General features: G+C 39.0%; 3 protein-coding genes across 4 annotated transcripts in view; 1 reads left to right on the forward strand and 2 right to left on the reverse strand.

The window, feature by feature from the left end:
* wwc1 (WW and C2 domain containing 1) overlaps positions 1–5,238 on the reverse strand; it is a gene marked incomplete in the record, with an annotated part of 53,454 nt that extends 48,216 nt beyond the window's left edge. The window contains 1 exon segment of the mRNA XM_062433275.1: positions 4,212–5,238. Within this exon segment, the coding sequence (XP_062289259.1) occupies positions 4,212–4,330 (119 nt within the window).
* Positions 1–11,568, reverse strand: part of rars1 (arginyl-tRNA synthetase 1) — a 101,954-nt gene extending 90,386 nt beyond the window's left edge. The window contains exon 1 of one of the 2 annotated variants that reach the window (XM_062433288.1): positions 11,550–11,568. The gene's annotated coding sequence lies outside the window, so the exon portion shown is untranslated. Of the gene's footprint in view, positions 1–10,448; positions 10,460–11,549 lie in introns of those variants that run through there. The other variant, XM_062433289.1, reaches the window with a different exon arrangement.
* arl10 (ADP-ribosylation factor-like 10) overlaps positions 9,622–25,553 on the forward strand; it is a 28,484-nt gene continuing 12,552 nt past the window's right edge. The window contains exons 1-2 of the mRNA XM_062433324.1: positions 9,622–9,759; positions 20,561–20,744. Of these exons, the coding sequence (XP_062289308.1) occupies positions 9,622–9,759; positions 20,561–20,744 (322 nt within the window). The remainder of the gene's footprint in view (positions 9,760–20,560; positions 20,745–25,553) is intronic.

Consider the following 25,553-nt stretch of genomic DNA (forward strand, 5'->3'; position numbering starts at 1 on the left):
TGATTGTTGTATTTATGGAGCCCCCAAAATTACAACTGTTTTAGATTTTTCATAATAAAGAAGCTGGAAACGATGAATATGTGACTTTTATCACATGAAATAATGAAGATTTATTATAAGAATAGTTAGCTGCTGATTAATGTTCTGTAAATATTTAATCAATTAATGGTTTCCAATCTACCTCAGAAAACTGAACCGATGACCATGATCAAATTTAATGAATATCAGGACCTTGACAGAGTAAAATGTACCATTTCCAGCTAAATAAATGTACATTCAGGCTTTATGCTTTATGCTTGAAATCATTTTAATGTTGATATAAATAAATATTAACTGGGATGTTTTTGTATCTGCATATAAGAATATATATAAAACAGTAATGAAATTAATGGCAAATGCGATGAACTGGTTCCCACACTGTGTTATGCTGTGTTTATATATATATTAATTACAATTTGGTTAATTTGCTGATTAATAACGACACTTATTAAGACATTTTATGACTTTAAATTCTGAAAATGTAATATAATAATTTTTTTAAGGATTGGCAGGAACCCAGGAGGAAGTTAACTTAATATTTTAAAGCAAAAGGAAAGAGAGAAAAAAATGAAGCAACAAGTATCACAAAGAAAAAAACAACCTGTAAGCCCTTCTGAATTCCAGACATAAGCCATTAAAGGGATTTGGTGTCAAAGTCCGAGGGGTCTTAAGTAACTGGTATGAAGATGAAAACACAGCCTCTCTCCTTCGCTCCGTGTGTTTTTATTCTGTGTCACGCTCGGCACTTTAAGCCTATTACACAGATGGATTTCCATAAGACACACGAGGGGAGAAAAAGGTAACTCACACCTCCAGACATGATTCCTAACAACAGGAATGTAAGTGAGCGGGACGAACTCTGGGAAGACACAGTTATAAAAGATAGAAGAAAAATAACTTTCATCTTCAGCTTTTTTTCAGTTTGTATCACAAATTTTTTTTTTCAGGTTTGGGACTTTTATACATATATTTATATTTTAATGTTTAGGTTATTTGATACCTTACTTTCCGTAATGCTGATAATGTGACTCATTAGAAACCAATGGCTGGCTTTATGTTAGCAGTTAGCTTTAACGTTAGCTATAACAACGTAATCATGATTTGGTGGTTTATTTTGCACCGATCATAAAATATTTGGTATATTTGAGAGAATCCTTTATACAGATACTTGTATTTAACAGAGTAATTTATTACCCAAAAAAAATATTTTGCTTTCAGTGACACTGATAATGTTAATCAATGGAAACCAATGGCTGGCGTTACGCTAGCAGTTGGCATTAATGTTAGCTATAACAACGTAATTGTGATTTGTTAGTTTATCAGCACCAATCATTATAAAATATTTAGTACATTTAAGAGAAACCTTTATATAGATACTTGTATTTGAATAAGTTATTTAATACCAAAAAAAAACGTTTTGCTTTCCATGACACTGGCAGTGTGAATGAATGGAAACCAATGGCTGGCTTTACGTTAGCAGTTGACATTAACGTTAGCTATAGTAACATAATCATGATTTATTTTTCTATTTTGCACCAATCTACATCATTTATCAGCACCAATCATTATAAAATATTAAGGACATTTAAGAGTACCTTTATATAGAGATATTTGCATTTTATGGAGTTATTTAAAACCTAAAAAAAACAATTTTGCTTTTCTGTAACACTGACAGTGACAGTGTGAATCAATGGAAACCAATGGCTGGCTTTACGTTAGCAGTTGACATTAACGTTAGCTATAATAACGTAATCATGATTTGTTAAGTTTATTTGCACCAATCTATATCACCAATCAGCACTTATCATTATAAAATATTTGGAAACCTTTGCACAAATTAACCCTATTTTACAGAGTAATTTAAACCCTTTTTGCTTTCGGTAACGCTGACAGTTAGCATTAACGTTAGCTATAATAACATCAACGTGATTTTATAGTTTATTTGACAGGACTCGTTAAAACGTCTTTTCAAGATTATGCCACTTCCATACATAAGAAACACACCAAACTACATTTGTTTACCTTAAAAGAAAAGTAAACAACAGCAATCAATAAAATGGATAAAAGTCATTAAAATAGTCATAATAAAAAGTATGTTCATGTTCATAAAGTGCAAGAGTGCCCATTATCTATAACGTGCTTTTAATATATCTTTATGTGTTCCCATTGAAAACGTACAAAAAAGGTTTAAATGTTTAATTCATATTCGTGCAAATAGAAACAAATAAAGAGTGTATTATCTGTTATATTGTTGATTTTGTCGCTTTTTTTCTCCTCTAAAATCTATTAAGTTCTTTCTAATATGGTTGGAAAAGGAGTGTTGAAGTCCTGCTCTCTATTTATTCCTTCTTACAGTGAAACACTGAGATGTTGATGCATCAGTTTCACTAAAGGACGCCGACTGCCGCTCCTGTCAAAGCTTCACGTCAGATGTCTAATAGATGTCTAAAGACTGCAGCTCTGAAAACAGACTTAACTTTTAGCATTATTGTTAAGAGCTCACTTCTTCTTTTTCCTTTTTTGTTCGCCACTCAACCATTTAACCTAATTCTAGTCTGGGCTGCCGTTGTCACACTCATCTAGATTATACCTTAAAACAACAACAACACTCCTACCGCTTATGCAAACGTCCCATCTGATATTTCACACTGAACATGGCTGCAGGTAGCGTCAACTGTGTCTCCGGTTCGTTGTAAAGAGGTGAGATGATAGGAAAGTAGTGAGGACTGAAGCTTTTTAGTGTTTTTATTACTAAATAATGTTAAGTGTGTAATATTGTGGATATTAAGTGCTCTTAGGGCTCGAACTCTGCATGTTTTATGGGTCAAACGGCAACAACTGAAGCTTGAAATTGAAGCAATATCACAGACAGTCATTAGATGCCACCCCCAACAGACTTCCATTGAAAAAGCCTCAACTTTAAGTTATTTTGGTCTCAATCTCTAAATTCAAGCCTTCTATTAAGTGTGCTTGAGGTCATTTTTAGAAATTATTGCCCCATTAATAAGATTTGAAGACTTATAGTAGCTTGGATGAAGGGCTGGGCGATATTTTTGACCACATACCTCAATATTGATATTGCAGTAATGTTGTAGGGACGACTATTGATACCATCACACCATAATTACACAATGACATCATCATTATCACCATAATATGGATATAATGACTAAGTGGGTAAAGATAAATAATAACAGCCCGATAAGTTCCAAAAAATACATATGTTTAGAGTAATTCAGCCTTAAAAACCAGGTTAAATCAACACTAATGTCATATTACGATATTCAGACTCTATGACGATATTGAGTCTTATATCACGATATCGATACCAACCCTACTTTGATGTCTGGCCTGTCGGCATTGATTGACAGATGGCTCACCTGTTGCTCCAGGACTCCAATATTTCACTAAGTTTAAATATGATTTGATTACGATACCTGATGCTAGTTTACGTTAGCTCAAGTGCTAGAGCGTGAAAGGCAACACCTCACACTCGTTATAAGAGCCGGACCAATATATCGCTCAGCCAATATTATCAGCCGATATTGACAGATATCACAGATTTATCGGTATCTGCGAATATTAATTGAGCAGCTGACAACTAATCGATCAATCGACAGAGTATTTGATAATGAAAACAATGGTTGGTTGCCAGTCATTTTTTAAGAAAAAGATGTCAACATGTTCCTTTACGAACATCTGAACATATTCTTCTTAACAAATGACTTAAAAATGATGATATACTATTAAAACAGTCTGGGATTCATTGAGTAGTTGACAACCAATAAGTCGGTCAACAGAGAAATTGATAAAGAAAATAAAGATTGGTTGCAGCCCCAAAATATACCAGAAAATATTCACATTTTAAAACATCTGAACATCTCTCTTTTTTTTAAAAAAAGGACTCAAAAACGATAAATCAACTATTAAAGCAGTTGGGGATTAATTGAGTAGTTGACAAATAATCAATTAACCAATTAACTCCTGCAGCTTTAAATGAAAATAGTTAATTACCTCATTATTAATGTATAAAATGGCATAAATGCATAATTACTGCCTCACAATTATTGCATTTTTAACAATATAGCAATATTTTTTTTTCAACTAGCAGATGCAGTTTGACTAATGATGGTCATCCTCAGCAGGTCAAAGGTCATCCCACACATACATACCTGTCTCTGGGGTCGATCCAGCTCGTGCACTGGTTAATGTGGTCAATGTAATAGACTTTGCCATCAAAGTCTCTGGCTTCCTCCCAACCCTCAGGTAGTGGCAACTCCTTCCTTGGCATGTCAGGCGAGTCTCCATGTAATGAACTCCTCTCTACTCAAAATCATAACGAAGGGAAACCATCGCTTTTCTCTGTCATCATCATCATCACCATCATCATCATCATCATCATCCACATCAATGAAAAATCAGCAAGTTATTCCCAAAATTCCTGGTCTGGCGTGGTTTTGGATTAAGCCATAACAATAATCCATAATAATCCACAGATTAAAGGAGGAAGGGTAGAGGAGGAGGAGGAGGGGTGGTGGGTGTTAAAAGCAACTATTTCAGAGGGTAAAGTAGCTCCTGCAGGCTTGCACTTGTGCACCAATTCATTCAGGTTAGAAAAGGTAACAGCGTTGCAGCTTTTTAACACATTTTCCCAATTTTAAGTGCATGTTTTTGCAGGTTTTTCCCTCCCTATAAATTTAACAATTGGGAAAAAGTTTGCCTGGTGGTGACAACTTTTAGTAAACTGCAAATTATGCACGGTCCGCAGAGCACGGATGGTCCACTGCTGCTCAGGTTTTTTTAATGTAAACAAAAAGGTCCAAGTGCTTTTAAATAAAAACATGAAAAGATATAATAATAATAAAGAAGTAAGAGGATGTATCAGGGTTCACAGCAGCTGCACACACCAACAAAGTGCTTTTAAAACCCCTCCAAACATCCCCAGACTGGGCTCGTCTCCTCCTCTGCTTGCATACAGGCCACCATGTTTAGCAGCAGTATCCGAATGTAGCCGCCTGTCCGCCGGGGAACGAGCAGTCCGAGCAGCCGCTGAAAGAACCGGAGCAGCCGGCGGAAGCTACAAAAATAAAATCCGATAAATCCGACTCAAACTCGGCTGTTATTTCTGTCGTTTTTAAACCGGACAGGAGAAGAAGCGGCGGCGGCGGTAAAGTGTTTTCTCTCCCAGTCCCGATGACTTCGGCCAGTCTGCGGCTGTCAAGTCTTCCACATTTAGTGCGACTTCCGGTAGTGATTTCAAAAATAAAACAGGAGAACGCTCCCAGCAAAATAAGACTTCCGGTCACAGTGATGGGCAGTTCAAGTGGTGCAGGAATAATCAGAAAATGTACTTCCCCCCCACATGGGTTATTATAGTTAACAAAAACTACCTTTTACTACTCACCCTGTAAAACTTGATAATGTAATAGAACCTGATGATGTAATAGAACCTGATGATGTCATAAAGTGCATTTCCCAATACTGTAACAATCTCTGTACCGATGATGTAATCAATTATTACATTATTGGGTTAACCTTATTTTTGCAGAACCTAATAATGTAATAATTTCCCAATATTGTAATAACATTATTACATTTATTATTTAGTTATGAGGGTTTTTTTATTACATTATTGGGAAATTATTACATTATCAGGTTCTACAGACCCTTTTTAGGGGTGCTCGAGCTTGAGTGTCGGGTCTGACATTCCCGAACAGACTTGACGCTGCTAACCACCAGTTTTTGCCGTCTGCTAATTTAATCATTCGGCTCTTCTGGACTTTCCAAATGTTATTAGACTAAATTAATCAACTTCTGAATGCAACGAGACATTTCATGGGGTTGGTACGACGCTCAAAACAATCTACAGATTCGATAGAGGAGGTGGAGCCTATAACAATGTTTTTGTAATTACTCTCATTGCCAGAAGGGGGAGACAAACTTCCTGCACTGCAGCTTTAACGCCATAGCGTATTGCTTATCTGTTATTAGGTTGTAACTGTATGTCGCTGTCCACATGGATTACTTACAAAAGTTATTGATTAACAATAACTCCGATAACAAGTCAAGTAAATCAATATTTTAGTGGTTTTAGGGACTTTATTTTATCTTTAATGTATTACTTCATTTACTAAATGTCTGATTGTTCTTTCTATCTGTCTTTCACAAGACTTGATTGTCATTTTAATTTACAATCTCTAATTTATGATGAAGGAATTCATTTATTACCAGCGGTGGAAGAGGTACTCAGATACCAACCTTTTACTTTTAAAGCTACAAAAGTATGAGCAGCATATATTAAACCAAAAGTAAAAGTACTCTTCATGCATTTTAGAATAAGGGTGATTAATTTATTGTCTATGATATGTATGTGTATTATTACAGGTGGTTAATGTATAGGGCTATTTAATGACTTTATATGCTGCAGTGGAAGCTTTTAACTTCCCTTTGAAGATCAATAAACGTTTATCTTATCTGAACCTTTAGCTTTACATCCTAGTTTATTATCAATCTGACCTAATTATTAAAGTGATGAAATGATGGAGCCAATGGAGTAAAAAGTACAATATAACCCTCTTGGTTGTAGTGGAGTAGAAAGTAATAGAGTAAATGTACAACAGTCTGCAGGAGAAGTACCACATTTATACATTAAGAATAAACTAGGTTATTATTATCTTTATTGATCTTTGTATATTCATTATCATCTATTCTTTTAATCCATTTCTTTGTGTCTGTATATTTTTAGCAGCTTTACTAATCTGGCTTTTATTTGATTCACCTTTATTTTTTTTATTTTTTTTTTGTATGTTTTTAGCCCCTCAGTGCTGCAGCGCCATCTAGAGGGCGACACGCTGAACTGCAGCTCAGGTGCCACTGCTCGGATTTGGGTGAAACCTGCAGGGATGAGTCCTAACTAGTAGTTCTCTGTGTCATTTCTTTTAAGGGACATTTGAAATGACATTTGCACCATTTTTTACCAAAAGTAAGACTGAATGCTCCTGAAAATGTCAAATGGTGTAACCACAAAAGAATGATAAATATTACATATTGTATCACCTACAGTGTATTTAAGTGGACTTATACTAATAATGACTTAATTTAAAACATGTAAATGTTTCCTTATCTCCATGGTTACCAGAGTAAATGTAATATTTAGAACAATTGTATTCCATTACCTTTATTTAATATAAAAGTTATAATGTAAGATCATGCCAAACTAGTTGATATGGTGTTTTATTGACAGTTTACTGTTTTTAAGCAAGTTGAATTATTTGGTACAAAGTTTTTATGGTTACACCACTTAGACATTTTTGCCATAATCCTCTAATATATTCTCTCTAAATGGATTAAAAGCAGAAATTTGATGCTGGGTCCACAAAAAAAGAACGTGTGCAAGTTATTCACACGTTTATTTTCACATTTTAACCCTTTAAATTTGACTAATGATGATGTTATATGTGACTGTCTATCTATCTATCAAATATGTTAACTTGAATTGAGTATGTGTGTATTTTTGCCATTTTCATATATTTTCAATGATTAATCAACTCTTAACAAGAATAAAATATATAGATGTATTATTTAAACACTGTACAGAGGTTTCTCTTTAACCCTAACTCTGCTTTTTATGGAGTTATTAATGAATTAATGTGATGATTCAGGAACCATCAGTCATGTTTATTCCTGTTGAAACCATTAAAACTGGAGAGTAAAGTTTGACTCTAGGTGGCGCTAGAGTCAAACTTTCCCCTCGATGAAGCTTTTTATGATCCTGTGTTGGTCATCTCTGTTTATCCAACACCATGTTTTATGTTTTGTGTGACCACATGTGTTTCAGATCATAACATTTCATTTCTTGTTTAACTTGTTTAACCTGTTGCCTGTGATGCCTTCAGGGCCTGTTGGAAATATTAAGAAGTGGGTCTTCAGATTGAATGAGCCAACAAATTGCCAAACTAATATGTTTAAATCATATCTGGTGTCCAAACCCCCCTGAATATAATACAATAAAGAGATTTATTTGACTCATAGGTTATCAAATATAAATGATTAGTAGCTGTGGGTCAGTATATTTCTATATAATATAGGTTTTCCTTTGTGCAATTTAATTTATAGAGCTTTTATTACAGCTTCCTACTTCACCAGCAGGTTTAACTTCTGGAAAAAAAAACCACAAAATTACAATATGTCCATAATATAATGACATGGTAAAATCTTGAAATAGAAAACTATATATTTTTTTATTATGTGGTTCATTTTGTCATTATGTCCCCAAATTAATTTGGACGTACATTACTGTGCAAATGTTTTAGACCCTAAAAGTAAAGTGAGGATCAAAAATAATGTCATGAATAGTTTTTATTGATCAGTTAACTTGATTTAAAGTTCAGTAAACGGCTGAAATCTAAATTAAATCAGTATTATCAGTGAGAAGCAGGTCGGTTTAATCAATTAAATTATATTTTTACTGGGCTTTATTCATAAGCATACATCATTTTTATCATTTTATTATTAGTAGTACAACTTTTGGGTATTTTTAGTGATAAGTTTAGCTTTATTTTTTCTCCATTGGACAGTTAAAGATGTGTTTTTTATGTGTGGCTGTCTTAAGTATGGATCTATCTAATAATACATTTTATTTGTAAAGCACTTTTCATAAAGTAATCTCAAAGTGCTACTACTATCTATTTATCTATCTACCAAATATGTTGAAAATGTTATTTTAAATTGAGTATGTGTGTATTTATGCCATTTTCATATATTTTAAATGATTAATCAACTTTTAACTAGAAGAAAATATACAGATGTATTATTTAAACACTGTTCAGAGGTTTCTCTTTAACCATAACTCTTCTTTTATGGAGTTATTAATTAATTAATGTGATGATTCAGGAACCATCAGTCATGTTTATCCCTGTTGAAACCATTAAAACAGGAGAGTTAAGATATATTTATGTATATATGTACTTGTATATAGACTATACACGTTTACAGACTACTGCTGTGCAATATATATATATATATTTTCTCATATATACATAGTTTTTGTTTTGTTTTGTTTTTTTTAATTGCCCCAGTTTTATTATCTTTATTATCATTTTTTAATATTCTGGACTATTTTGAGCCATTTCTACGAAGTTTCATTTGATGTTCACTGATAGTGTATAATCTGAATGACAAATAAAATCTATCTTATCTTATTTAGTCAGTGCTTCTCAGCAGTTCAGATTTGCCTTGTACTGTATTGTGTTTTTAAACCTATACTTTAAACTTTGTTGTAAATACACCAGAATCCACATTCCCTGTTGAGGTTTTGTAATTAACAAGCAGCCCTTGAACGCATCATCTCTTCTTTTTTTTTTCTTTTTTTTTTTTTTACCCTCCTCCTTTTTCTTGCGTGTCTCGAAACAAAAACAAGCGGAGCTCTCGGTCACATGTAGACGAGTCCGAGGAGGAGGAGAGGAAGGAAGGCAGGAAGGGAGAGGCACCGGCACCGGCACTGGCACCGGCACTTCTGTCTCAGCTGTACCCGCGCTGCAGGTGACTTCCCCGGGGAGCCGCTCCACAGCTGACAGCCCTCCTATGGTTCTCCTCCGGCACATCTCCATCGCACTGACCGCCGCCGTGGCTGCTTTGGGCTCCGCGCTGTTCATCGCCCTGAACTACTTCTATAAGCGGCGGGTATGGTCTCCTCAGGCGGACTACTGCACCATCAAAGAGGTGAGAGCAGCTCCGGAGGGTTAGAGACACTCAGAGAGGCTGTTATCGATCACTGATCACTGCTGATCAATCTGCTGATCACTGCTGATCAGTCAATGGTCAATGATCACTGCTGATCAATGATCAATAATCACTGCTGATTACTGCTGTTCAATCTGCTGATCAGTCAATGGTCAATGATCAATGGGACTGAGATGATGATGATGATGATGATGATGATGAATGAGTGTTGACAGTGATAATGATAATGTGATCATGGTGATGAAGAGGAGGGCAATGATGGTGATGAAGAGGAGGGTAATGATGATGATGAAGAGTAGAGTAATGATGATAGTGATGATGATGATGAATGAGTGTTGACAGTGGTGATAATGAAGGTGGTAATTAATAACAAGCAGATGTGATGAAGAGGAGGGTAATGATGTGATGAAGAGGAGGTTAATGATAATGTGATCATGGTGAGTAAGAGGAGGGTAATGATGGTGATGAAGAGGAGGGTAATGATGGTGTGATGAAGAGGAGGGTAATGATGATGGTGAAGATGAAGATGAATGAGTGTTGACAGTGGTGATGATGAAGGTGGTAATTAATAATAAGCAGATGTGAGGAAGAGGAGGGTAATGATGGTGATGAAGAGGATGAAGAGGAGGGTAATGATGATAGTGATGATGATGATGAAGAGGAGGGTAATGATGATGTGATGAAGAGCAAGGTAATGATAATGTGATCATGGTGATGAAGAGGAGGGTAATGATGATGTGATGATGATGAATGAGTGTTGACAGTGGTGATGATGAAGGTGGTAATTGATAATAAGCAGATGTGAGGAAGAGGAGGGTAATGATGTGATCATGGTGATGAAGAGGAGGGTAATGATGGTAATGAAGAGGAGGAAGGTAATGATGGTGATGAAGAGGAGGGTAATGATGGTGATGAAGAGGAGGGTAATGATGGTGATGAAGAGGAGGGTAATGATGATGAAGAGGAGGGTAATGATGATGTGATGAATGAGTGTTGTCAGGGGTGATGATGAAGGTGGTTTTCCACAGTGATGATAATTAAAAACAGGCAGGTGTGATGAAGAGGAGGGTAATGATGATGAGGAGGGCAATCATGGTGATGAAGAGGAGGGTAATGCTGTGATAAAGAGGATAATGTTGTGATGTAGAGGAGGGTAATGATGATGTGATGGTGAGGAAGAGGAGGGTAATGATGATGTGATGGTGATGAAGAGGAGGGTAATGATGTGATGAAGAGGAGGGTAATGCTGTGATAAAGAGGATGGTAATGTTGTGATGTAGAGGAGGGTAATGATGATGTGATGGTGAGGAAGAGGAGGGTAATGATGATGTGATGGTGATGAAGAGGAGGGTAATGATGTGATGAAGAGGAGGGTAATGATGTGATGAAGATGAGGGTAATGATGATGTGATGGTGATGAAGAGGATGGTAATGTTGTGATGAAGAGGAGGGTAATGATGATGTGATGGTGAGGAAGAGGAGGGTAATGATGATGTGATGGTGATGAAGAGGAGGGTAATGATGGTGATGTAGAGGAAGGTAATGATGATGTGATGAAGAGGAGGGTAATGATGTTATGATGAAGAGGAGGGTAATGATGGTGATGAAGAGGAGTGTGATGATGATGTGATGGTGATGAAGAGGAGGGTAATGGTGTGATGAAGAGGAGGGTAATGATGGTGATGTAGAGGAAGGTAATGATGATGTGATGAAAAGGAGGGTAATGGTGTGATGAAGAGGAGGGTAATGATGTGATGAAGAGGAGGGTAATGATGATGTGATGAAGAGGAGGGTAATGATGTTATGATGAAGAGGAGGGTAATGATGGTGATGAAGAGGAGGGTAATGATGATGTGAAGGTGAAGAAGAAGAGGGTAATGATGTGATGAAGAGGAGGGTAATGATGATGATGAAGAGGAGGGTAATGATGATGATGAAGAGGAGGGTAATGCTGAATTGACAGTCAGCGTTTTCATCATCATCAAATCGCTCTGAAAGTGATCCAACGATATCGTTCTCCTCTATCGTTACCGTTATAGTTGTGGTGCGGACTCCTCCATCCATTATACGTATCCATATACATTATGCTTTATTATAAACAATCAAACAAGACCGGGTCAATTTTGACCTGCAGGAGAACAACAGGTGTGATTATGAGCTGCTATTCAAATATTTAAAATGGTTTCAAACCTGCATCCTGACCATAGACTGTATATGAAATGGACGTAACATCCGTGACGTCACCCATTGGTTTGTGGTAGGGATGTCCCGATCCAGCTTTTTGCACTTCCGATCCGATACCGATATTGTAGCTTTTAGCATCGGCCGTTACCGGCCGATCAAAGCATGTATTAAAAATTAAAGATATTTACTTATTTTGTTGTTATACTCATGTTGAAAAGGGTTTTGCTCTTAAGAACAACTAGCCAACTTAATTAGGTTAGTTTGAATAATCCACAATGGTTGGTAATGAGAAGCTGACCTGTTTATTCTTAACAGGGTTAAATAAACACAAAATAGACAAAATAATAAATAGTCAATTAACCACACAAACTGAATTGGCATCAGTGCTCTGCTCTTGAACAACAAGAGTGTAAACCAAGGCTTAAAAAGCCATCAGTGCAAACAATATTGTAAACTGTATAAAAAAGCAAAACACACAAAAAAGCTGAGTAGAAAATAAATAGTGGGATGCTGGACAGGTCGCTACGTGTGCTGAAAAACGCGGACCGGATTTGGGGGGAAAAGCTGAAACAAACTGGATCGGGATTTTCCCGTGCAGGCCGATCCGATATTGATATGCATTTTTTTGCTAATATCAGCGGCCGATCCGATCCAAATATCGGATCGGGACATCGGATCGGGACATCCCGACTTTAAACTTTTCCCAGCATGCACTGGAAATTTTCAAGATGGCGCTGCTCAGATCCGATACTATTCGCTTCCGAGCAGCAGTCCACAAACCAATGGGTGACGTCACGGATGTTACGTCCATTTTATATACAGTCTATGATCCAAACCCAAATTATGAAACATGAGATTTGTTCATAAGAAGAAAAACACCAGAATGATCCTTTAATTGTTAAATCAATTCCCAGAAAATGAATCATCTATTTTGGTCGATTAATCCTCTTTTCTTCATCCTATAAGCGACTAATCGTTTCAGCTCTAATTTTTTACTTTTAAAAAGAAGAAGATGTTAAAAAATGAGTGCTGGCGTCTATTTCAGTTTCATCACATTAATAACGTGTCAGACTCAACCAACGATTCCTCACTGAAGCTCCACAGCTGCAGCCTGAATCTCTTAATAAAATCTATTTGCATGTCTCTAATCTTGTTTCTTCGATTCAATCAGCAGCAGCCTGTAATAGGCTTAGCCCGCTTTATCTGGCTCAGCCTGTCTTTAGAGGATAATGTTGTCAGTGTCTGCCAGCAGCTCAATGCAGCGGCGATGTAAATGTTTTCATCCCTCGGAGCCAAAGAGTAGCGTAAACATGACGTGTAATGCTTCGGAAAGCGGAGGGAGGGAGTCGACTGTTAGCATGTTTTTTTTTGGGAGTCTGAGAGAGTTTGAGGTCTGCACATGCTCAGTTATACACAGCGACACATAATCATGATTAACAGAATGAGCCTCTAGTGTCTGTAGAGTAGAGTTTGGAGTTTAAATGCATAATTCTTAAGGTTTCCATTCTTTAAAATCACATTTTTGATGCTTTTGATGGCTAGATATTTTATTTTATTTTAACTGCAGCCATTCAATGCATCTGTTATTACCTCTTTATAAAGTAGTCCATTGTTACCCTGCAGGATTCACACTGCAGACCTGCTGCACACCAGAGATTAACAGAAAGCAACAGAGCCGTTAGTTAAGCTCAACATGCTTCTGGGTCAGTGATTAATAAGTGTTGGCAAGATGAGCAATTCTAGTTTTAAAAGCAGCATCAGGTTTGTTAAAATGTACATTTAGTATTTTTGTTGGTTTTATATCATTTGAAATGACATTTGCACCATTTTTTTACCAAAAGTAAGACTGAATGCTCCTGAAAATGTCAAATGGTGTAACCACAAAAGAATGATACATATTAGATATTTAATTGCCGTCTCCACACAACGCGGAGCTGTGATGAAGGTTGGCACCATAGAGGTTTTTAACCCTCCAGTTGTCCTCGAGTCAAGGAAGGAAGGGAGGAAGAAGGAAAGAAAGGAGGAAGGAAAGGAGGGAGGAAGGAAGGAAGGGAGGAAGAAGGAAGGAAAGGAGGGAGGAAGGAAGGGAGGAAGAAGGAAGGAAAGGAGGGAGGAAGGAAGGAAGGAAGAAGGAAGGAAAGGAGGAAGGAAGAAAGAAGGAAAGAAAAGAGAGAGGAAGGAAGGAAAGGAAAGGAAGGAAGGAAGGACGTAAAGAAGGAAGGGAGGAAGGTAGGAGGGAGGAAAGAAAGAGAGAAGGAGGGAGGGAGGGAGGGAGGAAGGAAAGGAAGGAAGGAAGGAAGGAAAGAGGGAGGAAGGGAGGAAGGACGGACAGAAGGAAGGAAGGGAAGAAGGAACAGTCAAATTATATGGGGTCAATTTGACCCGGGAGGACGAAACGAAGGTTAACAGAGCTCCACTTCCTCCTCTCAAAAAAAAAATCTAGCATGGATGCAACAAATTCCAGCTTGTTATGTGGAGGTTGTTAAAAGGCATTCTGGGAAATGTAAGATGTCAGCAGACGAGATAGAGAGCGAGCAGCGTCGACAGAAAGAAATTACAACATTCAATCACAGCGGAGGAAGAAAGGAGGGAGGAAAGGAGGGAGGTTGAAGGGAGGAACTGATGATATGTGACAGTGTTAGAGGATCACAGTTTACTTCACTTCTCTGGCTGCTCTGGGTGTTTCTGCTGTCGGTGTCTCTGCAGGGGCGACGCCGGCTTTACTGCCTCAGCGTGATAAAGCATCACCGGTGTTGCCAAGCGTTCTGCTTTGCTGGAGTGTCCTTGAGCAAGACGTTAAATCCCTGTCAGATACAGCAGTGCAGATCTGGAGCTGAGCTTTTTTTCCCTTTCCCTTTTTCGAATGTGTGAAAGAGAAAAACAAACATTAAAAAAAGAAAGCTTACTGAAACTTACACATAACAGTAAGCATGATGCAATGCAAGATTGTCAACTACATCAGAATGGGAAGAAGTCAAGTCAAGTGAAGTCAAATTTATTTATATTAACACATTTCATACGGCAGGCGTAAACTCAATGTGATTAACCCTCCTGTTGTCCTCGAGTCAAGGAAGGAAGGGAAGAAGAAGGAAGGGAGGGAGGAAGGAAGGATGGAAGGGAGGAGGGAAGAAGGAAGGAAAGGAGGGAGGAGGAAGGAAGGATATTCCCCAACTCAATTTCCGATACCGATATCACCCGATACCGATATTTGCAGGCTTTTTACACCAAAACTATTAGGTAACAACATAACATATCTCCTATTGTTGAATTAACACATTATGCCTAATTTTATTGTGATGCCCCACTGGATGCTAACATAAATGCAACATGGCTTTCCACATGTAAACACTGTCTGTGCAAAATAAATAACTTCAACTTAAGTTATGGAAAAAAGTGCCAATATGACACTTCCATATTTATTATGCTGCTTTGCAGTATAATAAATTTACTATCCGTAGGACACACTTGGAAATAGTTCCAAACCACAGACATAAGCCCCGTTTCTGGAGGCGGGACCTTTATAGGAAGTCCTCTCACTCGGTCCTCTCAGCTGTTGTGTCTCCAGCAGAGTAGGACCCAGATAGGAGCCAGATGGACCCAGTTAGGAGCCAGATGGACCCAGATAGGACCCAGAGAGGACCCAGAGTAGGACCCAGATAGGACCCAGATAGGACCCAGAGTAGGACCCAGATAGGACCCAGATAGGACCCAGATAAGACCCAGATAAGACCCAGATAAGACCCAGATAGGACCCAGATAGGACCCACCGGACTCTGACGGTGATGTCACAGAGGCGACTCGCCGAAAGCATAACAGAGAAAATGACAACGATGAGGTAAACCTTCTGTTTGTGTGTTCGTGTACATGGCGGTGGACGCTATGAACGTGTTAGCTACGGTTAGCCACAGTTAGCATAGCGACCCACGAGTCTAGCGTGTTGTTGTTATACGTCATCAAGCGCGCCGGTAAACGTCCCATGCTGCGTTCATGCATGCTCGGAAATGCTGAAGCCTACAGAACAAACATCGGTTATAAAACCTAATACCGATACTTCCCGATATTACATTTTTAAGTAAATAACGGCCGATAACATCGGACATTCCTAACCATTAACCTAACTAAAATCTTTTAAAGGAAGCCACTGTTGTAACAGACCTGAGTTCATGTGGTTGAAGTGAAGTGAAGTGATGTATATTAGTTAAGGACCTATGAGATTGTTGATTGTTTTTTTTTTGGTGATTTCAACACATGTATTCAATCATATTGTACATTTTTATTTTATTAATTTATATAATTTATTCTTGTTGTAAGTACACTGTCTGGTTGCATGTGTAGCCTCCACTTGGAAAAGTCTGTGAGCGGGGAGATAAATGACCGATGCTCAGGTGTGTCTGCAGAAACATCAGATCTGTTTCATAACCAGAAGGGAAATAAGAGGTCAGATGTCTCCTGTGTAATCTTGGAGAGCACAAGGTTGAAGAAGAGCAATATGCATGAGCTGATCACCTTGCACAAAGTCCATACTGATAAAAACCTCAAAGAAAAGACATAAAGTGTAGAAGCAGAACAAGCTGTGCAGACTCAGAGCTGCAGCTTCTTCAGCTCTGTCAGGGTTTGAGCTTTTCTGGCTCCCAGCGGGACGAATAAGCCAGAAATACATAAGAGGGAAAAGCTGCTGAAGTGTCAAAGCAGCAGCAGCCGTGTTTATCTGCTGCTGTTTACTCAGCAACAACAAACACGAACATGTCAGGAAACAGAAAAAGAAATGTTAAATTCATCGTCCGACCTTTTTAATGAAACTATTACAAGGAAGACATTTTTAACCTTTGTGTCGTCCTCCCGGGTCAAATTGACCCCGTCTGTTTTGACTGTTCCTTCTTCCTTCCTTCCTTCCTTCCTTCTGTCTGTCCTTCCTCCCTCCTTCTCTCTTTCCTTCCTCCCCCCTACCTTCCTCCCTTCCTCTTTTCCTTTCTCCCACGTTCTTTCTTTCCTCCCTCCCTCCTACCTTCCTTCCTTTCCTTCCTCCCTTCTTTCTTTCTTCCCTCCCTCCTTCTCTCTTTCTTTCCTCCCCCCTACCTTCCTCCCTTCCTTCTTTCCTCTGTCCTTCTTTCCTCCCTCCCTCCTACCTTCCTTCCTTTCCTTCCTCCCTTCCTTCCTTCTTTCTTCCCTCCCTCCTTCTCTCTTTCTTTCCTCCCCCTACCTTCCTCCCTTCCTTCTTTCCTCTGTCCTTCTTTCCTCCCTCCCTCCTACCTTCCTTCCCTCCTTCATTCCTTCCTCCCTTCCTTCTTTCCTCCCCCTACCTTCCTTCCTTCCTTCCTTCTTTCCTCTGTCCATCCTTCCTTCCCTTCCTTCCTTCCTTCCTCCTTTCCTTCCTTCTTCCATCCTTCCATCTTTCCTTCCTTCTTCCTCCCTTCCATCCTTCCTCCTTTCCTTTCCTTGACTCGAGGACAACAGGAGGGTTAAAAAGCTTGAAGTATAGAATCTTGATATTTTCAATAAAGATCCCAGCCGCTCCTAACAGAGCTGATAAGACTTGCTAATTAACCTCCACAGATCTGCTGCAGCACGTCTGCACACGGCATGAATAAAGACCAACCTTGTGTGACTTTTAAAAAGGAAGATGACTGACGTGTGCAGGATCTCGGCGGGATTACGGCGTCCCGGTGCGTCTCCGAGGTTTCAATCCGCCTGCCGACCTTTTTTTAATTTCTTCTGTGTCAGTAGTCACTTCTTGCTCTGCAGAACCAAGCGGCTCAGAGCTGACCCTAAAGATGCAGCTCTGTGATATCTGTTATTAAAGTATGATATCAACATTATTACCTCCAGAAGTCTGCAGACAGTGATTCATATTTCTGAACGTTACATAATGATGATGTAATCTGCAGAGGTGCCAATCAAAATGTATTTATACAGCAGAAGTTATTCACATGCCTTCACATTAAAGGGTCAGTGATAAATAAGTGTTGGCAAGATGAGTGAATCATAAATATGTTAAAAACTAGTTTTAAAAGCAGCATCAGGTTTGTTAAAATGTACATTTAGTATTTTTGTTGGTTTTATATCATTTGAAATGACATTTGCACCATTTTTTACCAAAAGTAAGACTGAATGCTCCTGAAAATGTCAAATGGTGTAACCACAAAAGAATGATAAATATTAAGTATGAAATCCACCTAGAGAGAAAGAAAAAAGAAAAAAGGAAGACAGAAAGAAAGAACAAGAAGTAGGAGGAAAGAAAGGAAGGAATAAAGAAAGAAAAGGAGGAAAAAGAGAAAGAAAGAACAAGAAGTTGGAGGAGAAAGAAAGAAAGAAAGAAAAAAGCGGAGGAAGAAGAGAAAGAACAAACTAAAAGTATGAGGAAAGAAAGAAAGAAAGAAAGAAAGAAATAACTAGAAGTAGCAGGAAAGAAATGAAGGAATAAAGAAAGAAAGCAGAAGAAGAGAAAGAAAGAAAGAAAGAAAGAAAGAAAGAAAGAAAGAAAGAAAGAAAGAAAGAAAGAAAGCAGTCAGGTTCCTGATCTCCATGGTTACCAGAGTAAATGTAATATGTAGAACAATTGTATTCCATTACCTTTATTTAATATAAAGTTATAATGTAAGATCATGCCAAACTAGTTGATATGGTGTTTTATTGACAATTTACTGTTTTTAAGCAAGTTGAATTATTTGGTACAAAGTTTTTATGGTTACACCACTTAGACATTTTTGCCATAATCCTCTAATATATTCTCTCTAAATGGATTAAAAGCAGAAATTTGATGCTGGGTCCACAAAAACAGAATGTGTGCAAGTTATTCATTGTTATTGACTGATGTTTGATGTTTGCTGGTTGGTTGCTTCACATTTTAAGGGCATAAATGGAAAAAGTCCAATATTTTTTAACCCTCCTGTTGTCAGAAATATGGATTTATTTCATCCAATTGCCTGAAAATCATATGAATGGTTCAATACTACATTATTTGCAAGTATCATCTTCACTAATTGGGTGATCATTTGTATGATTTTATGCTTTATTATAAACAATCAAACCAGACTGGGTCAATTTTGACCTGCAGGAGAACAACAGGTGTGATTATTTGTCAGTCTGATTTTAAATTAAGTTAAAATAATTCATAGTTTTAGCTTTTTTTAACTAGAAAATGAGGCATAATCTCATTTAAATGAGGCCTATTTATTATAATTTGGAAGGAATGAAGTTGGCTAAAACAGTCTAACACAGAATCAGGTGATGATTTATACTTTATGTTTTATTAACCCTCCTGTTGTCCTCAGGTCAAGGAAGGACAGGAGGAAGGAAGGAAGGAAAGAAGGAAAGGAGAAAGGGGGAGGGCGGAAGGAAGGAAGGAAAGGAGGAAGGAAGGAAGGAAAGAAAGAAAGAAGGAAAGGAGATAGGGAGGAAGGAAGGAAAGCAGGAAGGGAGGAGGAAGGAAGGAATGAGGAAGGAAGGAAGGAGTGAAAGAAGGAAAGGAGTAAGGAGGGAGGGAGGAAAAGAGGAAGGAAGTAAGGAGAGAAGGAAGGAAGGAAGGAATGAAAGAAGGAAAGGAGTAAGGAGGGAGGGAGGAAGGAAGGAAAGCAGGAAGGGAGGAGGAAGGAAGGAAGGAAAGAAGGAACAGTCAAAAGAGATGGGGTCAATTTGACCCGGGAGGACAACAGGAGGGTTAACAGTCAAAATTGACCCGAGAGGACTTCAGTTTCATGGTTGACGGGAGGACAACAGGAAGGTTAAGCAGAGTGCTGAGAGAGCAGATGGGTGTTTGAGGACCGGAGGGCTCCTTCAGGAACATATGGATTTAAAAGTTTGGCTGAATAAGCCGAGCATGAGCCATTTACAGCTTTGTAAAGCAATATAAGAACTTTATAATCCATGCAAACAGCTCCTGGGAGCCGATGTAATGAAGCCGGTTCTTTCTGCTTTATGTTGAACTAAAAAGAGGCGAAGCAGGGAAACACTTTGATTATCTTCTTTAGTTAAACTCCAGGATCTATAACAACTTCTGTCTTTAACCCTCCTGTCGTCCTCACGGGTCAAATTGACCCCGTCTGTTTGACTGTTCCTTTCTTCCTCCCTTCCTCCCTCCTTCCTTCCCTCCTTTCCTTCCTCCCTTTCTTCCGTCTGTCCTTCCTGGGAGGAAGAAAGAAGGAAGGGAGGAAGGGAAGGAAGGGAGGAAGAAGGAAGGAAAAGAAAGAAGGAAGAGAAGAAGGAAAGGAGGAAAGGAGGGAGGGAGGGAGGAAGAAGGGAAGGAAGGAAGGAAGGAAAGGAGGGAGGAAGGAAGGAAAGGAGGAAGGGAGGAAAGGAAAGAAGGAAGGAAGGAAATAAGGAAGGAAGGTAGGACGGAGGGAGGAAAGAAGGAAGGAGGGAGGGAGGGAGAAAGGAAAAGAGGAAGGAAGGACAGAGGAAAGGAGCAAGGTAGGGGGGAGGAAAGAAAGAGAAAAGGAGGGAGGGAGGGAGGACAGACGGAAGGAAAGGAAAGAAGGAAGGAGGGAAGGAAGGATCAGTCAAAACAGACGGGGTCAATTTGACCCGGGAGGTAACAGGAGGGTTAAGAACTTAAGCTCACGTTTCTGGAGTCTGAACATCTCTCTCTCTCTTCCTGCAGGAGGAGGAGGATCGTGGGAAGCGTCAGGTCCTGGTCCTCGGTCTGGACGGAGCCGGGAAGAGCAGCATGCTGCAGGGTTTAACCCCCGGAGAGCCGGCGGGTAAGAGAGGTCGCTGCCGCCCGACCCGCGGCTTCAACTTCATGAGCCTCAACGCCCCCGCCTGTCAGCTCGACTTCCTGGAGAGTAAGGCTTCCTTTTATCCCACGAAATCAAAAACACCGCAGTGCTCAGTGTGCAGTCTGGAGGGCCTTTATGTTTCATCAAACGCTGCAGTGAAATAGGAGAAATAGAGAAATAGAGAAATGGAAAGAGCTCCGTTCAGTTCAGCTCATTTGTTTCATTTAACTCGCAACGTGCTGAATAACTCCAGTTAGTTAGTTGTTGACAGACTGAAGTGGTTGTAGGAAGTGAGTCAGGGCTAAAGCTAAAAGGACAGGCTCTCAATGTTTAAAGTGTATCTTAAAACCAGCAGCTGTAATTATTCCTCCTGTTCATGCTGACTATTAAAACCTTCAAATGTGCTTTCAGTGTAAAATGATGGAGGAGAAAATCCACACAGTCATTATAAAGTAGATTTCTGGCAGTAAGACTGTGTGTGTGTGTGTGTGTGTGTGTGTGTGTGTGTGTGTGTGTGTGTGTGTGTGTGTGTGTGTGTGTGTGTGTGTGTATGTGTGTGTGCTCCATGACACAGAGGAATAAAATATACATATAATATATTATATTAACATCAATTCATTGCTGGTTATGGTCTTGTTTTTTTAGATTTGTTGGCGATAAGTAAAATACATAAACATCACCAGACTTATCCTAAAAGTTGAAACTCCAGCATAAACACAGGTGTTTAAAAGTCTTGGTAACACTTTACTTGAAGGTATCGTCATAAGAGTGACATCACACAGTCATAAACATGATGTCAATGTCATAAATGTTTATAACTGTTGTCATTAAGTGTCATTTGGTTTTTGTAATGACAAGTTGACATTAATCAAAGTGACATGACAGGAAGTTGTCTTTGTCATGACATCTTAACATTAAATTTGTTTGGGATGTGGGCGGCTGTGGCTCAGGAGGTAGAGCGGGTCGTCCTCCAATTGGAAGATTAGCGGTTTGATTCCCGGCTCCTCCAGTCCACATGTCGATGTGTCTTTGGGCAAGACACTTAACCCCTAATTGCTCCCGTTGCTGTGCCGACGGTGTATGAATGCGAGTGAATGGTTAGCTTCCTCCTGATGAGCAGGTTGGCACCCTGCATGGTAACTGCCTGCCATCAGTGTATGAATGTGTGTGAATGAGGTGAATGAGTTGTAGTGTAAAGCGCTTTGAGTGGTCAAAAAGACTAGAAAGGCGCTATATAAGCCATCTGTCCTTATTATGACATCTGACTGTCATGACATCATTATGACAGTTTAATTAAGAAATTCTTTGACCTCAAGTAAAGTGGTAGTGTTTTGATTTGTCGTTAACATCACGAAGGAGTCAAGTTGTCATAATAAGGACATCCCAAACAAATGCAATGTCAAGTTGTCATGACAAAGACAGAATGACACTTAATGAGAACAGTCATTAATGTTTATGACACGTTCATTTCAGTGTCATGTAACAGTTATGACAGTGTCATGATGTCACTCTTATGTTACCAAAGTCTTTGTAGCATCAGATTCCCTCTTAGTGTTTCCCTGTTGAGCTGTGGTGGAAGTATAGTAACACAAAGACTTTGCTACTAAAAACACTGTAACGTTGAAACATAGAAGATGAAGATTTGACTCATTCAGACGACTGAAGCTTCATATTAGCTTCAGATCAAACGTTTAAATCCATTTTTGTGGATTTAGTCCTTCATCACTTTACATTGTAAACATTATGAAGGGATCTTCTAATGGTCAGTATGAACAGGAGGAATCATTACAGCATGATAAACTGCTTTAAAACTGTAAATCTATCCTGTACAGTTTTCATACACAAATATTTAACATGTAACATTTATCATATTGGAGTCTCAACATCCATACACTATCAACTTGTGCAGCAATGCAACCTAACACTATGTTGGCCAATTAAATATGTGCTCTTTGTACATTACTTTAAATTGTCTACATAAAGGCGTCAGTATGCTTCAACTGAACTGAACCTTTCTCCACCTTCAAGTACAGCATTTCTTAACATATATAAACACTTTTGGCTTTAAACGTTTAATGATGTTTATATAAAAGTAGTTCCTTTCCAGCATATCTGGACTTAGTTTGATCTGTTTTCAACCTGAAAACTTGCTGCATTCTTGCGTGATTTGCCGCCAGCAGCAGCAGCAGTAGTTATGGTACATTAGTGTCACTGTAGGTAGAAATGTGACAATATTACTCACTGAAAATCTGGATGAGTTTGTCTACAGCTCAAAGCCCAGCTGTTATTCAGAACTTCATCCAGATTTTAGTTGTTGTTCCTTTTATCTCTTCACTGAAAGCTCGCTGCATCCTCACTTCAGCACAGGAGCAATCTGTGGCATTTAAAGACTGACTGTTTAAAGTGAATTCAGACATTTTCTTCTAAACACATTAAATAGGTCATAAATGTATTTCTAAAAAAAAGGTGTAAAAAGCATTTCAACCATTTAGATTTGAATTGTGGAGCTAGGCTTAGCATAAACCCGCCCTGCTGCTGTAGAGGTATAAATACATTCAGCGCACACTACTACTACAGTCTACAGTTAGCCAGTTAGCTGAGTTAGCCACCGAGCTAGCCGCCGAGCTAGCCGCCGAGTTAGCCGCTGAGCTAGCAGCTGAGTTAGCCACCGAGCTAGCAGCCGAGTTAGCAGCTGAGTTAGCGGCAGAAAGCTCTCAGACCTAGCGTCCATGTTTCTGGTAGAGGTGGTGACTTTGATTGACAGGTGACACTTGGTAGGGGGCGGGGCTTCAGTGGACTCAGCGGGCACTCCCACAGCGTTTGGGAGCAGAGAAATAGGCAGACTTTTACACAACTTTGAAGCCTAATTGCATATATTTGGCGATTTTTTTAATCATTCAAATTTGGCAGGGTGGTTAACAACACACTTTTCTGTGGTATGTCAAACTCAGAACACATATTTATTCTTACTTTACACAGACTTTAAAATATAGTCCTTATTATAGTTCAGTGATTGAGGAAACCTTCCAGAAATCTCACTTCAGTATCAAGGTATCATGAAAGTTGAAGCTTAAACCTTTTGAATAGAAGGTTAGAAACTCTCACTGTGACCTTTTTGTCAGCTTGACTGCATTATATTAACAGAAAAACTCATCAACCTGCAAATTACAGCTCCACTGAAAGCCACAGCACTGCACCAAAAATAACATAAATGACTTCTCTCTTCATTGAACCGGTCTGTGAGTGTGAGACCATCAGCTGCAGTTTCTGTGGATATATATATTGGGAGGAGTGTGTCTCACTCAGTGGCTGATTTATTCATGATCTGAACACAGATCAGCGGTGCCACGAATCCCCTTTTTCATCTCTGAAAAGTAAGAGGAACACATGTCACCTCCCACTCAGTCAGAAGCCTGTACAGTAAATGTTAGAGTCTTTGTCTCGGTGACATTGACGCAGAGGCATGTTGACAGCTTAGTTCACACTTCCACACATCGGGAGCTGAGACCGATGAGTTCTGTCTTTATGAAGTCCGCCGGGAGAAATCCAGCTAAAAGCCTTTAAACTGTAAATGAAGCGACGCAGCTCAGATCTGTTAGAGAAGTTTTTTGAGAAGCTGAGATTTTGGGTTTGTGCTAAAGAGAAGTGCAACTTGGTATTAGAAGGGAAGTTACTGTGTGTGTGTGTGTGTGTGTATGTGTGTGTGTGTGTGTGTGTGTGTGTGTGTATGTGTGTGTGTGTGCATGTGGTTGAGGATCATATTCTCAGCTTTCCTCTCAAAGTCAAACTGAAATTAGATTGCGTGTCTTGTCTGCTACAGCAACATAAACCACTTCCCCCCCTGTGTTCTCCAAAAAGAGAAACTTATATTTATACATTAGGCAAAGAAGCTTTATTTATATACAGAGCATTTCATACACAATGGCAACTCAATGTGCTTTATATAAAACAAACATTTAACAGAAAAAATTGGAAATTAAAAAAACATAAAAAAGAAATAAAAATAAAACCCAATAATAGTAAAAACATACAATTAACCCTAACTGAACTCTGGGCTCCACTATCTGACCTGAGTCAGTAGATCTCAGAGCCCTACTGGGTTTATATTCTACTAATGGCACTTTTCCACTACACAGTTCCAGCACGCCTCGCCTCGCCTCGGCTCGACTAGCCTCGGTTTTTTCTGCGTCTCCATCAGGGATAGTACCTGGTACCTGCTCTGCCGAGGTTCCAAGCGAGCCAAGCCGATACTAAATGTGACGTCATCAGACTGCCGGCCACTGATTGGTCAGAGAGTCGCTGGAAGAGTCATGAGCCGTCCCACACAAGAATCAAACCCGGCATTTTTAAATACCAACAACAGCGTTACAGAGATTCGTTTCTCTTCTCTTGCTTTGTGTGAGACAGAAAGCCTCATACAGCAGCAAGTACACCATCGCCTCCATGTCCTCCATTGTTTATGAGTTTGTGTCGCGTATAAAACGAAGTCACGGCAGTTTCACGGAGCCGTGCTATGACGACCCCGCCCACGTTGAGTAGGTACTTTTTTGTAATGGAAAAGGTCTGTTCTGGAACCGTACCGAGTCGAGGCGTGCTGGAAAAGTGTGTAGTGGAAAAGCGCCATTACATGTCATTCATGTATTCTGGACCTAAACCATTCAGTGATTTGTAGACCAGTAGCAGAACTTTAAAATCTATTCTATAGCAGACTGGGAGCCAGTGTAAAGACTTTAGAACTGGAGTAATGTGCTCTGATCTCTTTGTTCTGGTTTTATAAACATTATAGACATTTATTAAAAAGACACACATAGCTAGAGTCCATATTTGGATACAGCAAATCTAAGCAATAACATGTTTTCTCAAAGGCAGAGCACA

The sequence above is a fragment of the Scomber scombrus genome, chromosome 14 (assembly GCF_963691925.1).
Source record: "Scomber scombrus chromosome 14, fScoSco1.1, whole genome shotgun sequence".
Classification (NCBI taxonomy): domain Eukaryota; kingdom Metazoa; phylum Chordata; class Actinopteri; order Scombriformes; family Scombridae; genus Scomber; species Scomber scombrus.